The sequence below is a fragment of the Populus trichocarpa genome, chromosome 9 (assembly GCF_000002775.5).
Source record: "Populus trichocarpa isolate Nisqually-1 chromosome 9, P.trichocarpa_v4.1, whole genome shotgun sequence".
NCBI classification, from domain to species: domain Eukaryota; kingdom Viridiplantae; phylum Streptophyta; class Magnoliopsida; order Malpighiales; family Salicaceae; genus Populus; species Populus trichocarpa.
Window position 1 is genome coordinate 5,157,724 of NC_037293.2, and position 24,563 is coordinate 5,182,286.

Below are 24,563 nucleotides of genomic sequence, written 5' to 3' on the forward strand. Positions count from 1 at the left end.
AGACTTGGTTATTAACACCGCTCCAATTCGGCCAAAATGGCTTGATATCCGAAATATGTAGTCAATTCCATCTCGCTTAAATTCTCTGTGGATCATGTTTTTTCCTTGCAAAGCGGGTTGTTATTAATGGCTAGTAACGTTGCAATGGTGGGCAGAGGAAGTGTTTAGAAGATGGCCCGTGAAGGGATTCGACATAGACCACACTGGTGTGGCGATCTGACCTACCGTAAAAGATTACAAAAAATCTGACTTCAGAGCTCTGAATTGATACAAGTATTCCTTTAACATTACACCTCGGAGTTGCATAAACTGGAAGCAGATATAGAAACATTTAAGCAAAACTTTTGGGCGAGGCCACAAGTCAATAAACAAAATCATAAGATTGCTGATATTACATTTCGCTCCACCAAAATTTGTGTCACATGCTGATATTGATCTTGGCTAATACCTTACAAATTGTCGCTTTTCATCTCCATCACTCTGCCTTCCATACGGATTGATCTCACTGAAACCATTTCGGCTTCCTTGATTTGCTTTCTTCCTAAACTTGGAAGCACTGCTGTCCATATTCAGATTCATCTTTGGTGGAGAAGAAAAGCAAAATGACGCAGCAACAGCCTACATATATCCAATATTAGCCATTTCATTGCTCAGAAAATAAATATAATCATTCACATGTAATCGCCTTCTAGAATGCAAGCAACAACAATGGTACCTGCAGATCTAGTCGGTGGACATTAAAGATGTCCTTCATAGAATGTGAATTATAGGCCAATATGTAAGATCTATATGCATCTTTAGCTGACTGGTTCAAATAGTAGTTGTTGGCCACCAACTTCTCCTGAAACAATCCAGTAGTTCTCTTTAAGTTCAGTGTAACTTTAGTTACTAGGATGAAACATCCAACAGCGAGGAAGTAGGAAAGTACCAGATGTGATTGAACATTTGCCAGCTTCTTCTGATCAAATTCATACTCTTTGACAGGGACTTTTGCTGCCTATAAAAGAGACAATAAGTTTTAGAGTGCACAAAAGGCAAATTCATACTCTTTCAAGTATTCTTGCTTTTCAAAACCCTAATGCTGCACATCCTACTGCGTGATGAAATGAAACCAACTATTTATTGCATTAAGGTGGTGCCCTCTTCATAAAACAAAAGAATTGGGGATGTGTAAGATAAGCAGCCATGATGAATTTGCTATATACCTTCAGATAGCGCAAAAATTGCAGCTCTTCCGGAATCAGGAAAAGCAAGGCATTTCCTTTTGCACCTTCCCCTCGGGCTGTTCGACCAACCCTGTGAATGTATTCCTGAAAGCAGTAATTTCAGGGCACATGTTACTAAGCATGCATGAACAAGAACATTGAGCTCTTAACTGAAACATGCTAGCCAAAAAATGAGCACCTTAGGTTCATCAGGAGGATCAAACTGCACAATCCAGTCCTAGAAGCAGAAAAAAAAGAAAGAAGGAACAAATATCAGCTGACTTAAAAAGAAAATGCAGCTTCCATGGTCTGAATGATAAGCTGTTATTTTATGTGGAAGCCTTTAAGTGAGCAATTTTCAAATTTTGACTTTCAAAAATCCCAAAAAACCATGGCGAGTTCAAACAAATCCAAATGTATAACATCTCTAATAGTTGACCGCGTTAATGACCCAAATTATTTTTCACTCTTTTTTTTCTAAGAAGATCATTTAGTTCTTGTGATAGGCCAACCAAAATATAATATCTCAAGCAAAACAGAATTCTAACTATACTCCCAGATGTCCAGGAGTCATTTTCAAATTTTCAGTGTCCCTCACCCACAAACACAACTCACTTCTAGGGGTAAGATCCTGGTAAATATTAGCAAGTCACTTTAAGAAAGAAACATACCACAGCAGGAATATCAAGTCCACGAGCAGCAACATCAGTACAAAGCAAGATGCCCTTCTCGGCTTTGCAGAAATCAAAAAAGGTAGAGGTTCTTTTCTGTTGCTTTTGTTTTCCATGGATATCAAAGCATTCCACATGGATGTACCTCAGAAGGTCAGAATGGAACTTAACAGAGTTACATGAAGAGAAGAAGACCATCACTTTCTTTGACAAATTTCTCTTCAAAAAGGAGTACAAGAGAATAAATCTCTTGGCACTTGGCACTACACAATAGCCTTGCTGCAGACCTTCATTTGTGACCTACAATACCCGAAATCTTGTCAGGTTTAAAGGCAGGTAACTTGTGCTAGTATGTACATATGTTTATATGTATGAAAACATTTAGAGACATAGAAGCAACAGCATGTCTACCTTGGTTCTACCATCATCCACGTCAATATAGACAGGAGCTGTCTGAAATGACAAGCGAGCAAGGTCCTCCACCTGAGATTGAAATCCAGCATTAGTTGGATCAACCAGAAAACAAAATACTGAATTTCACTATCAAAAAAGGAAAAAAGGCTGAATTTGTGTTACAAGCTTAATCATTGAAATTCTGGTTAAAGAGAAAAAACTGGTTCAAATATTGAAAGGAAAAGCATGAGTAAACAGAACCAACACCAACATCAAAATGCGATGCCTTGGGAAACATACCTTTTTAGTTTGGGTAGCCGAAAATAGGGCAGTTTGCCTAGCCTGCACATTGATTAGTAAACCACATCAGCTAAAAAGCATTAACTATTGCCAAAAAGAAATAAAAAATGCCATTACAACCACAGATGGGAGTGAGCATGGCTCATTGAAAGTGACCATATCACTGAATATTATCAAATATCAGCATTTGAGCTCAAGTTTTAGCAAAGGAACATAATCAAGAAAATTCAGGATAACACTCAGCACTGAAAACAAGAAGAGATTGATGAGACTTATTTAGTGCAAATCTACCAAATACTGTAAGAGCAGCCAATCAACTCACTTCAAAGTGCTGCTGTTAATACTGTTTGGAAAACACAGGTTGGATCAGCATGGTTAACATACATTGTTTCATGAAGTAGATTTTATCCAAAGAATGTAGATTTTATCCAAAGAAAGTAGATTTTGCCAGTTTTACACAACTTTCAGAGATGCCTCTGCATTATGAACATATCTTTTTTACTTCTAAATAAAAAAAATCATATATAATTACCACAACTAATTTACCTTTGGTAAAAGCTTGATAATTTGCTTCATTTCTTCCTCAAAGTTTGCCTCCAATATCCTGTCTGCTTCATCAATCACGAGGCACTACAAGTTTGAAAGGTTGTTTACAAATTAGGTCAGACTTCTAAGCGCCAAACAACTAATTTAGCTACAGGGAGCAGCATTTGATTACTAAGATTTGACTTGAGTCTTATACTGCATCTGCTAAACATTATAGCTAATATAGTCATAAGATATTCGACCAATGTAATTAGTTTGAAAATAAAACAAGTAAAACATCTTCTATAACACGGTTAAAGCTTAATAGAAGTTACCTTTAGGTTCTTATAAATAAATCCCTTTGTATTTTGAAGATGATCAAGAAGTCGACCAGGTGTTGCCACCAGTAAATTTACCCCTTTAACAATGCGTTCTGCTTCTCCTCTTCTTGCGGAACCACCAATAACCAAGCCAAGAGTCTGGGAGTGATACTTGAGAAGGTCTTTTGCCACAGCATGAGTCTGCAGAGTTGATTGTTGAATTAGTCAAGGAAAACAGCAAGTGAACTATCCAGAGCCATGAAATTTTCTCTTTTACAAACACATTTTTTTTCTCTTTTCAATCTGTGGCAAGTTGATAACAAATTATAGCACACTACCAATATAAAATCACATCACTTTCCTCTAAAGCTAAAAAAAGTAAATTCAAAATGCAAAAGCCATCAAAGCAAAGTCCATTAGCAAAGTGACATACTGCCAACTAATTTACAATTCAAATATAAGATGGTAATCACACACGGTAAGAAGCATGGGTATGTCAACACAAAGTACAGGATTAAATCACACATTTCCATGTCAAAAACATCAAACACTTAGCATCTAACTTCAAAATATCACAGAAGCTTCAACTCAACCATCAAAATTAGAATTTATCAGCAAGCATAATTTATAAGTCGTACAAAGGGGGGAAATCAATTTACAAGAAGGAAAGTACATGAATAAATTCCTTTTTTTCTTGGCATCATCTCATAATTACATGGGGAGAAAAGAGGTAACAACTACTAGTCCATGAAACCCTACTGCTGGCTCACAGATAATTTCTATAGGCTTCCTAATTGAAGATGAAGTCAGGTTTGTCTAACACTATCTAAAAGAGGATTGATATGCCGCTTCACAAGGATACATCTGCAGTGCAAGGATTCCTTTACCTGTATAGCAAGTTCTCTTGTCGGGCAAATAACAACCACGCCTGTTCCATTGCGAGGGGCAAAATGAACATTATATAGTAACTCTACAGCTGGTATTAGAAATGCAAGAGTTTTCCCAGAACCCGTCCTTGCAGCACCAAGAACATTTTTTCCTACTAGAAGTGGTGGGATTGCCCTGGCTTGAATCTGTATTTGCAATGATACATCAGTTATAGGACACGTTTATCGCATAAAAAGGAGAAAATAGGTATGCTATCCTACATTGTATAGAAATTACTGTGGACATTATGGTCTTCCTCTAGGCAGAGCTATATGAACTTTTTTTATGTAGGAGTCCCAACAAGACAGCAACATTGCAAAGTTAGAAAAAAATCTCGCCAAGAATTTAGAAAGCTTGAAGTTCTAAAAAAACCTAATGCATAGGACATTGATGCAGACAAAAGCAACAAAAACTATCAGGTTCCTTGGCAAAAACCGGAAAAAAAAAAAAAAAACAATATACCTGAGTCATATACTCAAACCCTATTTCTTGAATAGCCTTGCGAGTGGGTTCAGATAATCCCAAAGAGTCAAAAGACTCTGTGCTCATAATCCCACCTCCACTTTTCACCTTCTTCACCGTCTCTTTCTCTTTATCTTCCTCTTCACTCATGTCTTCACCTTCCTTCTTACTCTTCTTCTTTTTCTTCTTCTTCTCTTTTACCTCCTCAACTTGCCTAAGCTCCTCCTCCTCCTCCTCCTCCTCCTCCTCTTCTCCTCCTTCGATTTCATTGGAGTTCTTCTCTTCTGCTTCTTTTCCTTCCTTTTTATTTTTGTTTCTCTTACGCTTTCTCTTCTTCTTCATCTCTTCCTCTTCTGCTGATCTGTTGTGCTTCTCTTCCGCCATGGCGGCCACTGATTTCTGATCCTAGCTAGCTAGGGTTTTGTTTGGATTGAGACGATGAATGAGCTTGGGGTTTTTGTTACTTCGTATGTCAAACGCTTAAACCCTCTAAATACAAATCTAATAGGGCCCAATAAGAGAGATATGAGAATGCTTTGGGCTTTTGGGATCACTGATTTCTTGGCTTATTTATTAAAATTTTAATATATTGTTTAGAGTTATTAGATAAATATGTTTGAATTTAAAATAATTTTAATTAATTTTTTAACAGTATAAAATAATTTTTAAGTAGGTATCAGTGACATAAATTGAATAAGATTTTAAAATTTAGATACGCTTGACTCTTTGAAATAATAATTACTAGATAATTTTCACTTAAAATTTCAATATTATGAATCTTTTTTTTAATTTAAATTTTTTTTAATTATATATGATACGAATTTAAATTAGAAATACATGCAACAATTAAAAAATTACAAATAATTTCTCCAAATCAATCTTACCTTTCTAATATTATAAGTGTTTTTTCCAAAAAAGTTTCTATGAAAATATTTACTTGTAATTAGTTTTGGATGGTGTTATTTCTATGAATTATAATTTATAATTTCATAATACGGTATATCAAAAGAGTCATTAAAACATAATCTAAATGGTGTGGGGGAATTACTGTTCCCCCACACACATTTTACTGTGGATTACAACAGTAATCCACAGTGATTTTTTCCCACTTTTTTTTTTGTTTTTTTTAATTTTTTTTTTCAATTTTTTTTTGTTTTTTTTGTTTTTTTTTTCAAAATTACTTTTTTTTTTCAACTTTTCTAATTTTCTTTTTTTTTCTTTTTTTTTCCAAAATTATTTTTGTTGATTTTACTTTTTAAATATTGACCTGGTTAAAATTTTTACTTTGTAATTTTTTCTTGAAAATACTGTGGATTGCTTTAATGTTTTTCCACATAGTTTTTCTATTTTATTTCTTTATTTTTCAAAATCATATTTTTTATTTTTTTTAATATGGAGCTGATTGAAAATTTAGTTTTGTAATTTTTTTTCTTTAAAACATTGTTTATTACTACAATGTTTCTCCGCATGATTTTTCTTAATGATTTTCTCTGAAATTATCTTTTTTTATTTTATTTTTTAATATTGAGCTGGTTAAAAATTACAGTTACAATATGTGAGGAAAACACTTTAACTTTCCTCGAAAATTACTGCTGGTTGCTACAGTGTTTTTTCCCACATCGTTTTTCTTTTTTGTTTTCGTTATGTTTTTCCCTAAAATTATCTTTGTCAATTTTATTTTTTAAATATTAAGCTGGTTAAGAATTGTAATTACAAGTAAATACAAGTTTTTCCTCAAAAAACACTATGGATTGATATAGTTTTTCCTCACATGGTTTTTTTCCAGTTTCTTTTGTGTTTTCTTTTTTTATAATATTTTTTTCCAAAATTATTTTCATCGATTTTATTTTTTTAAATATTGAGTTGGTTAAAATTTAACTTTGTAATAAAACTTAATCATGTGGGGAAAGTATTGTAGCTTTGCTCATAAAACATTGTGGATTGCTACAGTGTCTCTCCGCATAGTTTTTTGCTGTTATAATTTTTTTCAAATTATCTTTTTCATTTTTATTTTTTTAATATTGAGTTGTTTGTGAATTACAATTACAAGTCATTACAAATAAGGCTAAATCATGTGGGGAAGCACTGTAGCTTCATCACAAAACACTGTGAATTGCTATAGTGTTTCCAACATGATTTTTTCCCTCTTTTTAGTGTTGGTTTTGTTATTTTTTTAAAAAATTATCTCTGTTGATTTTTTTTAATATTAAGTCGATTAAGAATTTAGCTTTATTTTTTTAAAAAAACACTGTGAATTGTTGCAATGTTTTCTCATGTGATTTTTTTATAATTTTTTCCAAAATTATATTTGTCAATTTTTTTTTAATATTGAGTTGGTTAAGAATTATAATTACAATAAAACTAAATCATATGAGGAAAGCGTTGTAGTTTTTCTCACAAAACACTGTGGATTGCTATAATATTTCTCTAAATCGTTTTTTAGTTTATTTTATTGGGAAAAACGCTATAGTTTTCCTCACAAAACATTGTCAATTACTGCAATATTTTTTCTCATGGGTTTTTTTCCTTCCAAAATTATCTTTATTGATTTTTTTTAATATTAAGTTGGTAGAGAATTTAGTTTTGTTTTTTTTTTTTTTGCTTTTTATTAACTGAAAAGCTAAATCATGTGGCGAAAGCACTGTATCTTTCCTCACAAAACACTGTAGATTGCTACAAATTATTTTGTTCAGTCTCTATGTTTTTAATCACCAACACAACTTTTTTTTCCTTCATGAAATATTTGCTCCATCATACCTTTAATTTTTATTACTTATCTAGCATTGGTTCACAATTATAACACCATCAAGTGCATTTGTTTTATAAGTCCGCGGCAGCGCGCGGGCAAGTCATCTCATTAGATCTAAATCTCAACATAAAAAGTAAATGAAAGATCATAATACAGTTCAGGAATAAATATGGTATATCCACTAATCTTGTAATGTAATGAAATTGGCAATTCTTTGTATTTTAATATTACAGTGAAATTTGTTTTACAATGCCTCTTTTTTAGAAAAATAATGCACAAATCCTTAGCAGAATTCGGTTATGCTATTCTCATTAGGGCTGAGCATTTTCAGTTCGGTTCAGTTTTGGACCAAAATAAACAACTAAACCGTTTTTTTTTTTAGTTTTTGAATCGAACCGAAAACCGGTTCAAACCGATTAATTTCGGTTCGGTTTTTTCCCCTTTCAAACCAAACTGCAATGCCAAGATGCCATCCTCTAAGAATCAACAACGTTGTTCTCGTTGTTACAACTTCTTGCAAAGGAAAAAATAATTGCAAAAAAACAGTATCAGTTCTTAGCAATCACTGCTTTGATTTTTATGGACACTCTTCAGCTTCTAGATCCGAAATAATCCCTCTCTGGCAATCAAGGTGGGATCTTTTTATGTCGTGACCCATGAAGGAGAATCAAGTAAATCAATGGAAGAATCATCAGCAATTCATCTCTGACATGGCAAGTTTGAGAGATGAGAGACAGAAAGCATCGAAGATTGGAAGAGAAGAAGACAAATTTTACTCAAATGCTGAAAGGAAATATTAAAGCTTTATCTGTAATCTTTACTTTTCCTTCACGTTGAGAGATGAGAGACAAAGAGAGCATGGGGCTGTGAATGAAGGGACCCTTCAATATGAAAGCATTCAAAGACTTAATGGGAGGGGAGAGGGCGGCTGTGTGAAAGGGAAAGAAATGATAAAGGCCTGCTAGGGTTGTTGGCTAATGGGAGGGAGGGGTGGCCCGCGCTTGGTTTATTACTTTATTTTTTTTTCATTTTTAAACCGAACCGGTTCGGTTTGGTTCGGGTTGGCCGGTTCAGGCACATCAAAACAAGAAACCGGACCGGACATTTTTCTAAATATTTTAATCGCTTCAATCGGTTTTTTTTACCGGTTCGGTTTTTTTGGTTAATTTTTTTTTATGTTTTCTCGATTAAATTGGTTTTTCGATTTTTTTGCTCACCCCTGATTCTCATCGTTATTAGCAATGATACATATCCACTATCATTATTGTTATTATTATTATAATAATTATTATTATTCTCATCGTTATTATTATCATTATTAATATTATCACTGTCATTATAGCTACCATCATTATTGCTATTATCAATAAATAATATCATAATTGTTATTAGTATTATTATCGTAATCATTATCATTATCATTATCATTATTATCGTTGTTATTATTATTGCTATTATTATTACTGTTTATACTATTGTTATAATTATTATCACCGCCATTATAACTAATATTATCATCATTTTATTCTTATTACTATTACTATTACTATTATTGTTATTGTTATAACCTCAATTATTATTATTATTATTACTACTACTACTACTACTACTATTATTATCACAATCACGATTACTATTAACTATTACTATATTGTTGTTGTTGTTGTTATTAATATAATTATTAATAAATTTGAAAAAAAATTATTACTATTGAAAAAAACCACATTTGATTTGAAGGGTAAAATTAAAAACTATAAGAACTTTGAAAAAGGAGCCAAGAGAAAAAATCAAAAATCAAAAGTAGAAAGACCAAATTGAAAAACATAATATATACAAATTAGAATTGAAGGGCTAAATTGTAAACAAATAAAACTCAATCAAAAGAGAAAATGACCAAAATCAAAAATCAAAACAAAGAGGATGGAATCCGAAACACCAACAAAAAATAGAGACGGATTTAGGAGGATTGAAACTATAAAATGAATAAAAAAAATAAGAAATTAAAAGAATGAGAATTAAAATGAAAAACAAAACATATAAGAAACTGTAATTGAAGGATAAAATTGAAAAAAACAAAACTTCTATAAAAGAAATAAGGACGAAATAAGAAATTTAAAGAATGAGGACTGAAATTGAAAAACAACAAACAAAGAGGATAATTGTGCACTTTAATTCTCAAGAGAGAGAAAAAAAAGAAAAAACAAAAAAAATCGATCACCGACGGCAATCCAACCGTTATAAGCCTACACGCTCCACACTATATGGAAGAGGGCACGACTGCGCATCCAAAGAGACGGTGGATTGCTAGATTTGGCTACCAGGCGGCATCACACGCGCCACCTGAATGACGCGGACACCACCCACTTGTTGGTGCGTGTAGAACACGTGCCAACAACTTATCGATTAAAAAATAAAGCGTGAAAATGCCATTACACCCCTCATAATCCTCTTAATCACATAAAATACCTATGTGAAAATACCAAAATACCTCCAAAGGCAAAGCTTTTTTTTTTTTTAACTTTTTCTAAAGCTAAAAACATTATTTTACTGTACATGAAAATTAGAAAAACCTGAAATACCCTTGTCAATAGCTCATCTTTTTTTTTTTTTTTATCTTGGAGGCAAAGGAGTATTTTTACTGTTATGAATATTGTGAAAAGCCAATAAAGTCCCTGATCAACAATTCTAAATTTTGTTGACTTTAGAGGTAAAAAAGTTTTTGTACTGTGTTTAAAAAATTGAAAAGATGCATACACCCCCAAACAAATCTTTTAATGACCACTGAGCCAGGGGAAAAGACCAAAACACCCCTAGATCATAGGCTTAAATTTAAGTCACTCAAGGGTAAAAGTGTAATTTTACTGTTGTAATCCACAGTAATCTGTGTGTAAAAGTACAGTGAATCTCCTTGTGATTTAGCTCCTATTAATAGTGAAGCAACTCGTTTTTTCTTTTTATTTTTTCCCCTTTAATTTAACCTTTTTATAGCATAATTAAATGAAACTAGTTTTGAAATTATGATACAACTGTTAAATTAAAAAAAAAAAAACAGGACTGAAATATAAAATACAAATAAAATGTGTATAATCTCAAATTCTCGATAGTTTTTATTTTGGTCCAGATTTGTTTTTCCGGTCCATGTCTTTGAGATATGAGAGAGAAAGCCTATCTAAAAATGGCAAGGAGGTATAAAATTGACAATTTGACCATTTTTTAACGACGAAACTTACAATTATTGGTGTTAACAAGTTCCATTCAACAAGTGGTCAATGATTGTGAGTTTTTTGTATAAACATGCCTGAAACGAGAGATTGAGTTTAGTTTTGATTTTTTTTTATTGAGCTAATTTTTGTGTGTGTGTTTTTGGGCTGCTGGGTGGTTTATGGAAGTTTTCATAGTGTTATTTTGGGTGAAAACGGGTTGAACAATGGATTTTCAACCCAAAAAATCACACCCTAGATTTTTCAGCCATCACAACGGTGGTAGGTTTTTAGGTTGGGCAACAATAGGCAACGCACAATGCGTAGCCTGTTTCTTTTTTTTTTTAAACAAGAGGCGTATGAAATGTCATATGCCCCTTATAAAAGAAAAATAAATAAATATAGCCTAGACACGCATGTTTGACATGGGCTCATGTGTGTGGACTTTATTTAAAACTCGCTTTCCTGGCTTGACTTCTTTTTTTCAGCATTGAGTTTTTGTTGAATTTTTGTACTATTTTTTTTCTTTAATTTTTTTCTTTAATATTTGATTGTTTTTTAATTGGCTTTTATTTTTTCATCATATAATTAAATAAAAAAAATCTCAGTTGACCCATTGGGGTCCATAACTTAGGTCACAAGTTTGGTAAGCTAGTTCAGCTAGGCACTCGAGCCTGGCTTTTTTTAAGGCCCGCACACTTGGCTTGGCCTGTATTTTTTTTCAATTTCATTCTTCAACATTGAGTTTTTGTTGAATTTTTTGTTGATTAGTCTTCATTTTCATCATATAATTAAATAAGAAATCTCACTTGACCCATTAGAGTTCATAACTCGAGTCATAAATTTAGTAAGCTAACTGGGCTTGACATGATCTACTATAATACGTCATTTTAATGTTTAAAATAAAAAAGGTCTTATTTTTTTTAAAAAAAAGTCAAACAACTTTTTACTAGGCATGCATGTTGCATTTGAATCTTACATCTAGCCTCTTTTTTTTTTTTGGTGTGTCTTATGACTTGATTTTTTTTTAGCATATTAAGTGGATTGAGTTATATTAAAATAATTTTTATATAATTTAACTTGAAACAAGGACTGTGCTAAAAGTCTAATTAAGAATTTTTAAATTTAATTTATTAGACTGGATTTAATGATAATGAAATAAAATTTCCTGCAATATGAATATTTATTTTTTATATTAAAAAAGAATAAATCAATTTGACCCATAACATGGGAAGTTACCTAACATGCGCGCGTGTAGTGTACGCGAAGAGGCTGATTATAAATCTGGTATGAAAGACTGCATTTTTCGCACTCATATTTAAAGTTTATCTCAGCACTCAAAATGACTTGGAAGTTTATCTTTCATTTTGCGAAGAAATGCTATTTGACATTGTGAAATCCAAAAGTTACCTAAATAATTTTTTTCTTTGCCCCCTCTAATTTATAATCCCCCCCCCCCCCCCCCCCCCCAACTATTTTTTCTTGCTCCGCCCCTGCTTTTTATCGTTTTGAACATCGTATTATAAAGGGAATATTTAGGTGAAAAACGGAAGGCAGGGAAGCGACCTCACCAAATCAATAGAATTAAGGAAAATAAGTTTCGGTTAAGGTAAAATAAAGTTATATATATATATATATATATATATATATATATATATAAATGAAAGAAAGGCTTCAATATTAACATCACGCAGCCTCCACAAATTGCAGCCACTTCCAGCACATCATTCACCATTAACAAAATCAACATGCAAGTTAAACCTGAGTTACATTTTCGAAAACTCAGTTTTAACCAGTGAAGTAGGTAACTAAATGACATTTACATTTTCAAAAGTCACAGTTAAATAAATGTACAGTCTTGCTCACGCCAGTGCATAAACCGCTACTTCACATGAGAATCATAGGGCATATATACAGTATCTGGAATAATAAGGGGCAGCTTATCAATGTACATGAACAGCCTCTTGCAATTCTGTCTCGTAATCAAGGCTAAATCGACAACGTCAGACTTCTCTGCATAGATCCAAAGGTCGCCAGAATTGACCCTTTTAAGACTACCGCGACAAAAGGGGCATGATTGAGACCGCCCACGCCTGTGATGAAAGCGAAACAACATATCAAGGCACTATAGAAGTTAGGAAAGGACGAAACCATAGGCCCACGATAGCATTAATTGAGAGGACTCTTTCAAATTGAGAAACCATAGGCCAACAAACCCTTCAAAAATGTAGCAAACCAGTCAAGGACCTCCATTCCTGAGGCTGAAGGGTTGGCCTAACAGCTTTGGGACGATTCAAAAGTTCAGAGGTAAAAGATACCAGACAAAAATTCCAAGCATGGGGATGCATGAGCAACAGAAAATTATGCACGAAGAAGTAGCTCTGTCCTCTTTACATCAATGTGGGATTAGATAGGTATTACAAGTGAGTTTCATAAGAATGTGAAAGGAGTAGCAATCACCAAGTGCATAAAGTGACTGTCCAATCCAATCTTCAATTTCAGGGCAAAGACTAAAGACACATCCACATATTTTTATTTTTTGGTTGCAGTAAAGATGAGATAATCAGAAATTGCGCTAGGACCCATAGAAAGAAGACAGTAAGCTCACCAATCCCGATAGCACCTCAAACACAAAGAATGACTGCAAGTAGGCAACACAACCTTGTTGTTCATTTCCATGCAAATCCCACACTCTTCTTCTCTTTCTATATCGACTTCTGAGAGTTTCCCCTTCTCCAACTCATCCTTTCTTCTATATCTCATAGTACATACTTCTTTCTGTTTCCTGTCATCCACATCCGTGATTCCTCCTTGAAGTTGCAGTAAAGAAGGAAATATCACCGCTGTTTATAGAAAACAAAATTTGTAAGCTTGAATTTCACCCCTACAAACTGAAGATGTTTCCTCCAAAATTTGAGTCTGGGTAAAAAGGAAAAAGATTCAGTCTTCTCAGAGTATCACTCACCATAAAATTCTCTAATGCTAGCTTTTCTTTCCTGAACAGACATAGTAGTTTTCCCATCTGCATAGGTCTGCACCAATCAGCACACCGTCACACCCCAACAAGAAGTTGTAATATTATTACTACATTTTTGAAGGTGATGGAGTGATGAAGAGTCACAACAGACAAATTAAATGGATAAATAACTTGGCAATGAAAACTGAAGGGCACATAACAAGGGGGAAACTGACAGAAAACAGTGCAAATCTAAAACAAGAAAACTGAAATGAGAAACGTGGAAAGAAACATACAAGATAAATAAGAATTCTTAGCAAACCAAGGGCACCAGCAAGGTTACAATCAGTCCACTGCACAAGAAAGAGAAAAAATTGGGCTGCTGGGCTATAGGATAATCGCATCTGAAGGCGAGCTCCGTCGTTCTCCCTTGGATGATCTAAAGCACTGCATTAACAAGATACAATGTAAGACACACAATGACAGAACTTGTTCACTCTTTCTTCCCTTGCATTGAAAAAGGAGAGAAGCAATGATCACGGACAAGAAATTGTTAGCACCAACAACAATCGACATTGCTCTCTAATTAAGATAAGAAAGTCTTATCAGAATAAACCCTTAAGAAAAATCAGGTCCAACTCTAACCGATGATACAGTAAAAGTTGAAAAACGCAATAACAGTAGTATTGGGGTTAAACTTATGACTGCAAGTTTTATTTAAAAGCAAATACTTCCAGAATTATAAATAACATTGCCTTCTTTTTTTCTATTTTTCTATTAACAGGACAGTTTTGTAGCATGAAAGAAAATTCTAAAACAGGCGCTGTTAAGAGAGAGTATGAGAAACAAGTTGCTAATAACTGGTATCTAACCAGAAGTTCACATTAGCTTTACTCAGGGCCACATGTATAATTTTGCTAGCATTGTGGTTGGCAATATATAATTTCTAGACACTTTGAATCAATGAACAGTAACAGGGTCTGCTTTACCAATCTTGAGGTTTCTAATGAACAAACTAGCTTAAAGACATAGAACTAAAAAAAGCAATATTGATTGCAGAATTTGGGGGACCCAAGTTTGCAAAAGAGAAGAAAACCAAGTGAGTGATAAAGTTTCATCTTTAATAATTGAACACAAGTTAATCAAAATGCCATAAGTACAGACATTGATTCATCTTGCTGTTTTAACAACAATAGCTACTTGCCTATAGTCTTTTAAAATCATGTAAAAACAACAATCTTATTCCTTTGTTTCAGAACATGATCACAAGTTTAAAGGATTTTCCCAGCAGAAAACTAGGAGAGAAAAAACAATTGCTTTCTCATTGAAACACAGTCCCTCTAAAATCAACTTCAAGACCATAAATCAATTCACCAATTAAATAAATTCAAGAATCATTGTGACTTCTTATAATTCAGAAATTTCTTAGTTTGGCTATTTTAAAATAAAGCAAAGGCAACAAAACTGGATCAAAATCACAGTACACGCATCATTCATGCATTAGTGATTGATAACTAATATAGAACAATTACGCATTCAAAAACTTACACTTAAACCATACCAGATTTTTTTAAAAGAAAAAAAATTTAAAAGTACGAGATAGAGAGAGAGTACAGAGTATTGGCGTGCTGGATATCAGCTTCGAGAGCTTTGAGAGAATCCTTGAAAGACAACTTTCCCATGGCTTCGGCTTGCTATTATTATTTCTCGGAAACCAATTCCCATCAAACAAACAGAAAAATCAATCAATAAAAAACACTCCCCTCGATAACTAGAATTCTATCTCCAGAATCAGATAAATTAGAAAAAGAAATTGCCTATCATAAACCCTCTCTCCTGCACGTAGTTAAGACACACACCCCCGCTCTTGTCGGTTACGAACTCCTTAAAACTAGACGCAGCTCCGTTATATTTCTCGTTTTACCACTTTACCCTCTCTCGACAAATACTGATAAGTTTGTCCTTTTTTTTATTTAGATCGTTATAATGTACGGTATCGCTTTTATTATTTTGTTAGTACTGTGTATATAAGCATAATTTATCAAGGTGCACGGTTGCTTTTAGAGACAAGCAGAGGGCATTTTTGAGAAAAAATAATTACTAACATTTACAGCAAAAGCTTTACATGAGGTGACATGTCAAGGACAGAAAAAATTCACTGCTACTCGGGATAAGAATGGTTGCTCTAACAGAAATAAGGCTGTTGTGTTTTTAAAAATTTAATTGTTTTTATTTAATTTTTTTTTAGAATGTTTTGATATATTAATATTAAAAAATAATTTTTAAAAAATAAAAATATTAATATAATATATTTTTAAATAAAAATTACTTTAAAAAACAATTATCATTACACTTTTAAATATTAAAGTATTGAGAAATAATAACTAATAATTACATTATAAAAAAATAATAGATATAAGAAGAGAGAGTACAATAAACCATAGTTTTGAAACCCAGCCTGACGGGTTAACCCGGGACCCGGGCTAGAACCGGGCCGGATTGAAGAAAAAATAGGGAAAAGAAAAATCCGGTGTAACTCGATGACCCAGCAAGACCCGGTTAAAAATTCGGTTGCAACCCGTTGACTTTTTTTTTACTAAAACGACGTCGTTTTGATTTTAAAAAAATTTGACCCGGGCGACCTGGTCAAAACCCGAAACCCGGACCTTGGACCAGGCCAGCCACCAGATCAGGTCTGAAAACTATGCAATAAACAATAAAGGGGAGAGGGGAGCAAAAATTTTATTATAAAACTTAGGTAACATGTAATTTTTTTCTTTTTTCTTTATATCTATTCTCTCTCTGAACTATAAAGTAATTATTGATAATAACTACTGGAGTAGTATTTGTTTTCGCTGATTTAGTGATAAATTTTTTTAAAAAATATTAATTGTAAAGCATGCAATGAAGTTATTAAATATCATACCTCTTATTATTTTTTTATTACAAAACTCTTTTGTTTCTTAATCACAACCTATTTTTTATTGAATAATTAATGATATCCATGCATGGCAACATAACTGATTATCTTTTGTTTTGTTTTTCATGTCATCACACTTGTTATCATTTTTTGGTCTGTGCATGTTAGTGTTGGACTTTGGTTAGTAGTTATTTCCTATTATATAATAAGCGATGTATTTTTTATTGAATAATTAGCACTATTCAATTATCCATACCTCCCTAAATAACTAATGATCAAGGGTGGAGATAGGGGTTGGTAAGTGTTCGGCCCTGGAGTCTAGACACGATCTAGCTAACCATATCAAAATCAATCGTTTTATTTTTCTTTAAAATATTATAAAACAACATTTCAGATCGCCAGATGTTAATCCGCTAAAATTATGATCCGAGTTATGAACCCGACCGAATTTAATAACTTTATTTATAAATTTTTTATTTATTTATTTATATTATAATAAAATTAGTCACATGCAAGAAAAGCTACTAAATTATTTTAAAAAAAATTACTTTGTATAAAATAGGCACATGGTAATATTAAAAATAATATATAAGTTTATTTGAAAACAAAGTAAAAACTTAATGATATTTAATAAAGTAACACTGCAAAACATAGTTTTGAAGCCCGGCCCGGCCGATCCGGGACTGGAACCGGGCCGGGTTGAAGAAAAAACGGGGGAAGGAAAAACCCGGTGTGACCTGGCGACCCGGCAAGACCCGGTTGCAAATCCGTTGACTTTTATTTTTTTTGTTTTTTTACTAAAACGACGTTGTTTTGATTTTTTTTTAAAAAAACTGATCCAGTCAAGACCCGATAACCCAGTCAAAACCTGGAACCCGGGTCTTGGACCGGGCTGGCCACAAGGCCAGGTCTTAAAACTATGCTGCAAAATATATTTTTTATAATTTATTTTATTTTATAGATTTTTTTTTAATTTTAAAAAAACCAAAGCCACGTAGAAGGGCAGGCAGTTGAGCCTGGTTGGGTAAGCATGCTTGGCCCATTTTCAAGTATGTTAGGCGTGTGTGCTTGTGATGTCAAGCTTAGGGTCTGGTTTTGTTTTATTTTTATTTTGTGTCCTTTTTAAAAAAAACAAATGATTCATTGTCTTCTACTAGATACTTTCTAACCACCTCGAGTGGCTAGAAAGTGGACAAAAAGTTAAATTCTGCCCCTTGGCTTAAAACAATTGTTTCCAATCCCCTTTTCACCGGAAGACACCTTATAAACTTCTAAGAGCGTGTTTGACAGTGTAGTTGCGGGTGTTTTTTAAATAATTTTTCGTGTTAAAATGCATGTTAATGATGTTTTTTTATTTTTTTAAAATTATTTTTGATATCAGCACATCAAAACGATCCAAAACATACAAATCATATTAAATTTTAGTAAAAAAAAATTTAAAAACGCAGCCGCAACCGCGTTCACAAACATTCCCCTACATGGACATGCATCTAATCTCAAAACACATTTAATTGGTTGAAAAACAAATAATTCATCTTGATTGGCTGAATTTTTTTTATTATCAGTTTTGATCCCTAAATTCTCAATTTACTTTAACCAATAAAATCGATTTCTATCTTACAAAATCAAATACTAATTTAATAGCAATTCTTTTTTCATATCTCAATAACCCTATAAAAAAATAATTAAAATAAATCATGAACCCAAAATCTTATTTGATGAGATTTATAAAAAAAAAAATCAGTGAACGAAAAAAAACTCAAAGTACAAAAGAAAAACAAAGAAAATAACGGCACTGTTCATTCAATGGTGCATAACGAGGGAGTCTACAGTGAAATCTAGGCGTTTTAGTTTTTTTTCTTTTACTTGATCAATTCTTAGCTTAATACATACATACATGTACATACATATAATACAATACATACATGGACATACATATAATTAGACAAGCAGAGGGTATTTTTGGAAAATGAAATTGCATTTGTTCTTGATAAGTATAAAGCAAAAATGCTCCATGCTGACGTGTTGGCATTTTAAATATGTTATTGCTCTGATAACTGTAAGCTGACAGGGACACGGCCACACGGGGCCGGAAAAAAAAAGGAAGATGGGAAGGGGTGATGTATTGGCCGTTTGGTTCTAACGCAGAGATGGCTTCCTCGGTTTTCAGCTTATTATAAATACGAAGTCAACCTAGAATATGGGACTGGCAAGTTAACTTTTTTTAAATAAAAAAAACATTTTAAAGCTTTTCTATTTTATTTTTATACTATTTATTACAACTACAAATTACAAATTTAAATTACAATTGTAAATTACGAATGAAACTAGAACTAAAACTAAAACAACTGTTGGTTTCACTATTTCAATTACTATGCACTCACGGACTGGAGTGCTAAAACTATGTGATTTTTATTTTTTTAATGTGAATATTCGGGTTAGTTTGGGTGTATTTTAATTAATTCTACAGACCTTAAAGTTAACGACTATAATCATTATATTAGTAACTACATGGCTCGAACTTCAGAACACAAGAAAAATAAATCTTTTTATCTTAAACTTTTATTATTATACCTACTTACTAGATGATTGATGTGATTTTTTTTTTCATAGTTGAAGAATGGTGCTTTTCCAGTCACTGAGTGTTTTCCAATGCTGATGTGTTGGCATGTTAAATATGCTTTTGCTTTGATAATTATGAAGCTGAGAGGGATACGGTTGGAAAAAAACAAAATAAAAAATAATTTTTTTTTTTGAAAAAAAACTATTTAAAATAAATTATTTTGAGATGGTGATGTTAAAAATAAATTTAAAAAAATAAAAAAAAATATTATTTTAATATATGTATATAAAATATTTTAAAAAACCATCATTGTTATGATTTAAAAAAAAGGAAACTAACGTTTCTATTTTATTTTTCATAATTTCTATTTCAATTATTCTTTTCACGTTTAATAATAAACCGGCGGCTTTTGAATATGATGGAAAAGACTACACTACCCGTGCAATAAATATATGCTTGAGGACATTTTACATATTGTCAAGTGGGGATTGTCGTTCAACAACTGTTGTTATGGAAAAAGTTATCCACCAACTAGTAGTTGGTGGATGAGGAATGTTCATCTTGAACAGTCCTCTTATTTGTCCACATCAGTCCATGACATGATATAATTAAAAAAATAATAATAAAAATTAAGAGGCTTGGTGTTTCTACCGTGCATTCAAAGTAATGGAATATTTTTTTCATTTTTTTCGTGCGATATGATCCTTTTATGATAAGATTGGAGGCCAAGTGCTTCTAATTTGTCAACCAAGAAAAAAATTGAACAACAAGGAATCAAAATAAAAAATAATGAGAAACTAGAAGATTATTTTAAAATCAACTCAAAACATTGACTTTTATCGTCTTACTTTGCAAATCATTTATTTTGAGTACTTTTAGTATCTTTTAAATTTATTTTTGATAAAAAACTTTATTTTTCGGTCTTTAATTTGAGGTGATAGAAAGAAAATCAACAAATTTTGATGATAAATAGAGAAAATGTTAATTCACACCGATTATATTATAAAAAATGATCAATATTGGTGCGAACAAGTTTCATTCGATGAGATGAATTCTATTTTCATATTATTTTTAGGCTATTTGAAACCATAAATAAGTTCATTTAGATTTAAAAAGTTTTTTTGTGTGTGTTTTTTAGTAAAAATTGGTTGAAAATTGATTTTTAGGGGTGTAAAATACTCTTGCTTCTTACCTTACCCAAGTTCCAAATTAAACCTGATAGAAATAAACTTGTTGTGACTTAATCGATTTTTTTATAAAGTTATCAAGATCTCAAATAAATATTTCGTTATTTGTTGATATTTAATTTTATAAGCATATATTTTTATTATTATTTTTTATGATCATCTAAGTTATTTTTAAAATTACCGAGTTGACCAAACACTTCAAGTTAACCTATATATAATTTAAATTATTTTTTTATTAAAAAACACTTTAACAACATTTATTTTTTTACATTAAAAAAATAATTTACCTTGCAACATAACAAAGACCAACAATCTTGTAAGCATCTAAACATTATTAAGATAAATATTAAACATTGAGTTATATACTAATCATTGAAGATTTCGTGTTATTCATTAGGATGGCAAAATCAAAACTAGAAATTGTTACCCTCACAAAAAAATTTCTATCAACATTTTCCGACACAACCCCTAATTTGTATGAATAGATTTATAGCGAGTTTGGATTTGTTTAATATTTTGTTTTGTTTTGATATGCTGATTTTAAAAATATTTTTAAAAAATTAAAAAATATTATTTTAATATATTTTAATATAAAAAATAATTTAAAAACTAATTACAACCAAGCTTTCAAACAAATAGATTCTTATTTTTAATTGATTTTGAAAAGATTCCCTAACTTGAAGATCTATTTAAAAATTATATAAATTTGGAAGCCTTGTTGAACCCCATCATCCAAAGCCCTATTGAACTCCATTACCAGAAATTCGAGTTTCTCCATCTCCATATTTTCCACACCGTAATAACAAAATTCAAACACCACCCATCTATAATCACCAGGAAGATCAATCAAAAGCAACACAGGGAGAAATTCTTTTGAACAATTCATAATAATAATAAACATTAAAAATAATCTTCATTCGACCATCCTCCCCCCTACCTGTCTTCCTTTCTTTTTTCATAATAATAATAAGCGAACTCGCGTTTCCCTTTTTTTAGGGCTACGAAATCTCACGTTTTCCACTTAACACAAAACGACATTCTCCATCAGTCCATTGTAGCTCAATTAAACCCCCCAGATCTTGCTGCCCATAAATGACTCCGACCAATCATCTTCTCTTGCAAACATTACCTGTTCTTGCTCAATCGATTCAATTTCTTTTTTTTAAAAAAGAAAAATTGGCATGGTGGAGATTTAATTCTAGGCCAGGGAAGGAAAATACTTATCAGTATTGGTGTTGTAATAATCTGGATACGGAGAAATTAAATTTGAAATGATCATCCGTCGTCCTCGTTAGCAGATGAGAGGGAATCGTAGAAGAGAATTGATAGAAGAAAATTGATGAAATGGGAATAGTATTAGTGTTTACATTATATTATAAACGAGAGTAAATTTATATTTTCATTGAAATTTAAAATTGCACTGATCCAGAATATAAATTGTAATTTATAAAATAAAAATAAAAAATAAAAAAATAAAATTACCAAAATACAGTATACTCAACATATTTTATTTTTTTATTTTTTTAATGATTGTCTTATTATATAAGATTGAGGTGTTTATGAGTGTGGTTGCGGTTACTTTTCAAAGTGTTTTCACTCGAAAATGTATTAAAATAATTTTTTTATTTTTAAAAAGTTATTTTTGACATTAGCGCAATAAAATAATCTAAAAATATATAAAAAATATTAATTTAAAGCAAATAAAAAAACTAAATTTTTTACCCCTTGTTATCATAATTGTTAAATTCAACTTGATTTAGTGGATTGATTTAAGCAATTAGATCCCCAAGCTTGAGTTGAGCTTCTAACCAAGACTTTAACACTAGCAAATTTGGTTGATCTAAATAATATGAATAATCTAACTAAAACTCATCCAAATCAAACCAGATAAATAAATAAAAAGAAAAAGAAAAGGTAAAAGAAATATAGAAATGCTGCAAAATTACCTGCAAAAAGATGGAAATACTTAATGTTAGGAATTTCAAAGACAAAATCATGGTTTTATATCAGTAACGCGAGAAAATAACAGAGTTTGAAGTCGTCGAGCTTTAGATAGGAAGAAGTCTGAAATAAAGTTTTCTATATATCAATGAGTATTGTATACGGTGCCCTGAATCATATAAGGGCATTGAATACAAGGAATACCCTTGCTCTGCTATATACACACACGTCTCTGACCAGGTGCATACTCGACTAGCTATCCTCGAACACTGGGCTTCAGAGCCGAGGCTAAATAAATTGCGAACAGAGCTTTGCCTGACACAGAAGGCATTAATTTGTGTCAATAATTCTTGAAGTTCAAATAGCATGCAGTTATGAACGTCGTCCACCATAGCGTCTCTGTCTTTGCTGGTAGGAAGTCAAGGCCTCTATAAACTCAGCTTTTCCAAAATCAGGCCAGAGTGCTTCTGCGAAGAAGAGTTCAGTGTAGGCCAGCTGCCACAGTAAGAAATTGCTGATTCTAAGTTCTCCACTGGTTCGTATCAATAAATCAGGGCATGGATACTCGGCACAATTTGTTTCCAATTCCTGTTCAAGTAGGCTTTCATCGATGTCTTCTAGTTGAACAGTACCATCCTTTACCTTTTGAGCAATGCTTTTGCATGCCTGTGTAACATCATATTTCCCACTATAGCTGACTGCCACGATAAGATGAAGTCTGGAGTTGTCTTTCGTCTTCTCCTCTACGTCACTTATCAGTTTCTTCAGAGATTCCGAGAGCCTGGACGAGTCTCCAATTGTAGAGACTCGAGCGCCCTGCCTGCGAGTGGCATAAGAAGCATCAGGACCAATAAAAGCGATGGCAATAAATCAAACTACTGCATACATTTTAATGTTTGTATATTTTCAAATAGCCACGATTGTATTGCATTTCGCAGCAGTGATGCACTGATGCCATACATGATAAATAATATTCCACTGGTTACCATGTGATGACTTCTCTAACATTTTGATGTTCAAATTTGTAAACATTCATTACACTGCGCTCGCACAAATCAAGTAAACTATTGACAACCAGAACGGATCTAGGATCAGGTTAGCATTAAAACATGCTGGTTTGATCATATATATAAAGGCTCACACAGACACGCTCAAGAGCATTTTATATACAAAAGAAGCATGTTTTTTTAGCAAAACATTGTAGAAAGTGTAGACGGAAGTAATTTAGAAAAGGGATATTCCCACGAATCAAGCTTGATAAAAGTCTCACACGCAAATGTTTTGGACTTTCTGAAACCAACAAATTTGATAGGGATTTTCCAGCAATTTTAGTCCTCTATTTTGGTCTCCAAACCAGTAATCTCATCTTACGTGGTTTCTGATCTGATGTGATTAAAATTAGCCAAAGAATCTACTCTAATTGCCATTGCATACCAAGATCATTTGAGTTTTACAGCAATTCCCCTTGTTTATGCAAAGAAAGAAAACTACACAAAAAAATGAAGACACTGGATCGGTGGTAAGAGAAAGAATTCTAGCAGATAGATTGCTACCTGACAAAATTATCCAACTCGGACTTCAACATCCTTTCAAATAAACTCATCAAGAAATCAACCTCCACCTGCACTATATTACACGCTCCAATCACAATTAAAGTAAAGAAACATGGAAGTGAATTAGTTTAAGTCTTTTACTTCAAGAATTTGTGAACTCCATCGCTACTAAAATACTTACCAAAAGAAAGGAAGAGAGAGGGAAGGCTACTGACCTTAGGCCTAATCCAATTATCATAAGAGAAGGCAAAAACAGTGAGAACTCTAACCCCCCAGTCACAACACAACTCCACAAGCTCCCTAAGTGACCGTGCACCAGCTTCATGCCCAGCGGATAATGCTATAAACCCACGCTGCCTGGCCCATCTCGCATTGCCATCCATTATCACCGCCACGTGACGGGGCATCGCCTCCCTCAGTAGCCCCTCCGGCAAAGGCACAGCCGCCACTCCTTTATCTTCTTCCTCTTTGAGATCCAAGTCATGTTTGGCCGCGAGAAGCAAAGTAGGGAAACGGTGCGTTTGGTCTCTTGTGTTTCTAAAGAGAGAATGCTTGTCAGCTTTTCGAGGAGCTAGATTGTTGTTGTAAATTGGTATTGGGAGGTTCAAGGATTGCATTATCCGGTCTAAGTTTAGAATTAGCAGTATTTAAGCACCTCTTCGTTGCTCCATCGCCCCCTGCGTGCTTGCTA

At 32.6% G+C, this 24,563-nt stretch overlaps 3 protein-coding genes across 4 annotated transcripts; all 3 read right to left on the reverse strand.

The window, feature by feature from the left end:
- Positions 1–234: 234 nt before the first annotated feature.
- On the reverse strand, positions 235–5,282 carry LOC18102018 (DEAD-box ATP-dependent RNA helicase 51-like). The gene is made up of 12 exons (XM_006378982.3): positions 4,804–5,282; positions 4,302–4,487; positions 3,430–3,615; positions 3,116–3,199; positions 2,570–2,611; positions 2,288–2,359; positions 1,877–2,176; positions 1,405–1,443; positions 1,206–1,310; positions 929–997; positions 716–841; positions 235–618 (listed from the first exon to the last, which is right to left on the reverse strand). Exons 1-12 carry the CDS (start codon positions 5,185–5,187, stop codon positions 442–444), a joined length of 1,770 nt encoding a protein of 589 aa, XP_006379044.3. The 5' UTR covers positions 5,188–5,282; the 3' UTR covers positions 235–441.
- Positions 5,283–12,450: 7,168 nt separating this feature from the next.
- LOC7481481 (E3 ubiquitin-protein ligase AIRP2) lies at positions 12,451–15,593 on the reverse strand. Its single transcript, XM_002313348.4, has 5 exons — positions 15,323–15,593; positions 14,005–14,155; positions 13,718–13,784; positions 13,361–13,595; positions 12,451–12,845 (listed from the first exon to the last, which is right to left on the reverse strand). The coding sequence occupies exons 1-5, from the start codon at positions 15,388–15,390 to the stop codon at positions 12,635–12,637; spliced, it is 732 nt and encodes a 243-aa protein (XP_002313384.1). The 5' UTR covers positions 15,391–15,593; the 3' UTR covers positions 12,451–12,634.
- A 6,838-nt stretch (positions 15,594–22,431) lies between these two features.
- Positions 22,432–24,563, reverse strand: LOC7468564 (dehydrodolichyl diphosphate synthase 2). Of its 2 annotated transcripts, none has more exons than XM_024608923.2 (3): positions 24,054–24,563; positions 23,873–23,945; positions 22,432–23,139 (listed from the first exon to the last, which is right to left on the reverse strand). In XM_024608923.2, exons 1-3 carry the CDS (start codon positions 24,487–24,489, stop codon positions 22,692–22,694), a joined length of 957 nt encoding a protein of 318 aa, XP_024464691.2. In that variant the 5' UTR covers positions 24,490–24,563; the 3' UTR covers positions 22,432–22,691. The 2 variants fall into 2 exon arrangements, with proteins under 2 accessions (XP_024464691.2, XP_002313383.4); XM_002313347.4 differs by having other exon boundaries at positions 23,873–23,940; positions 24,088–24,560.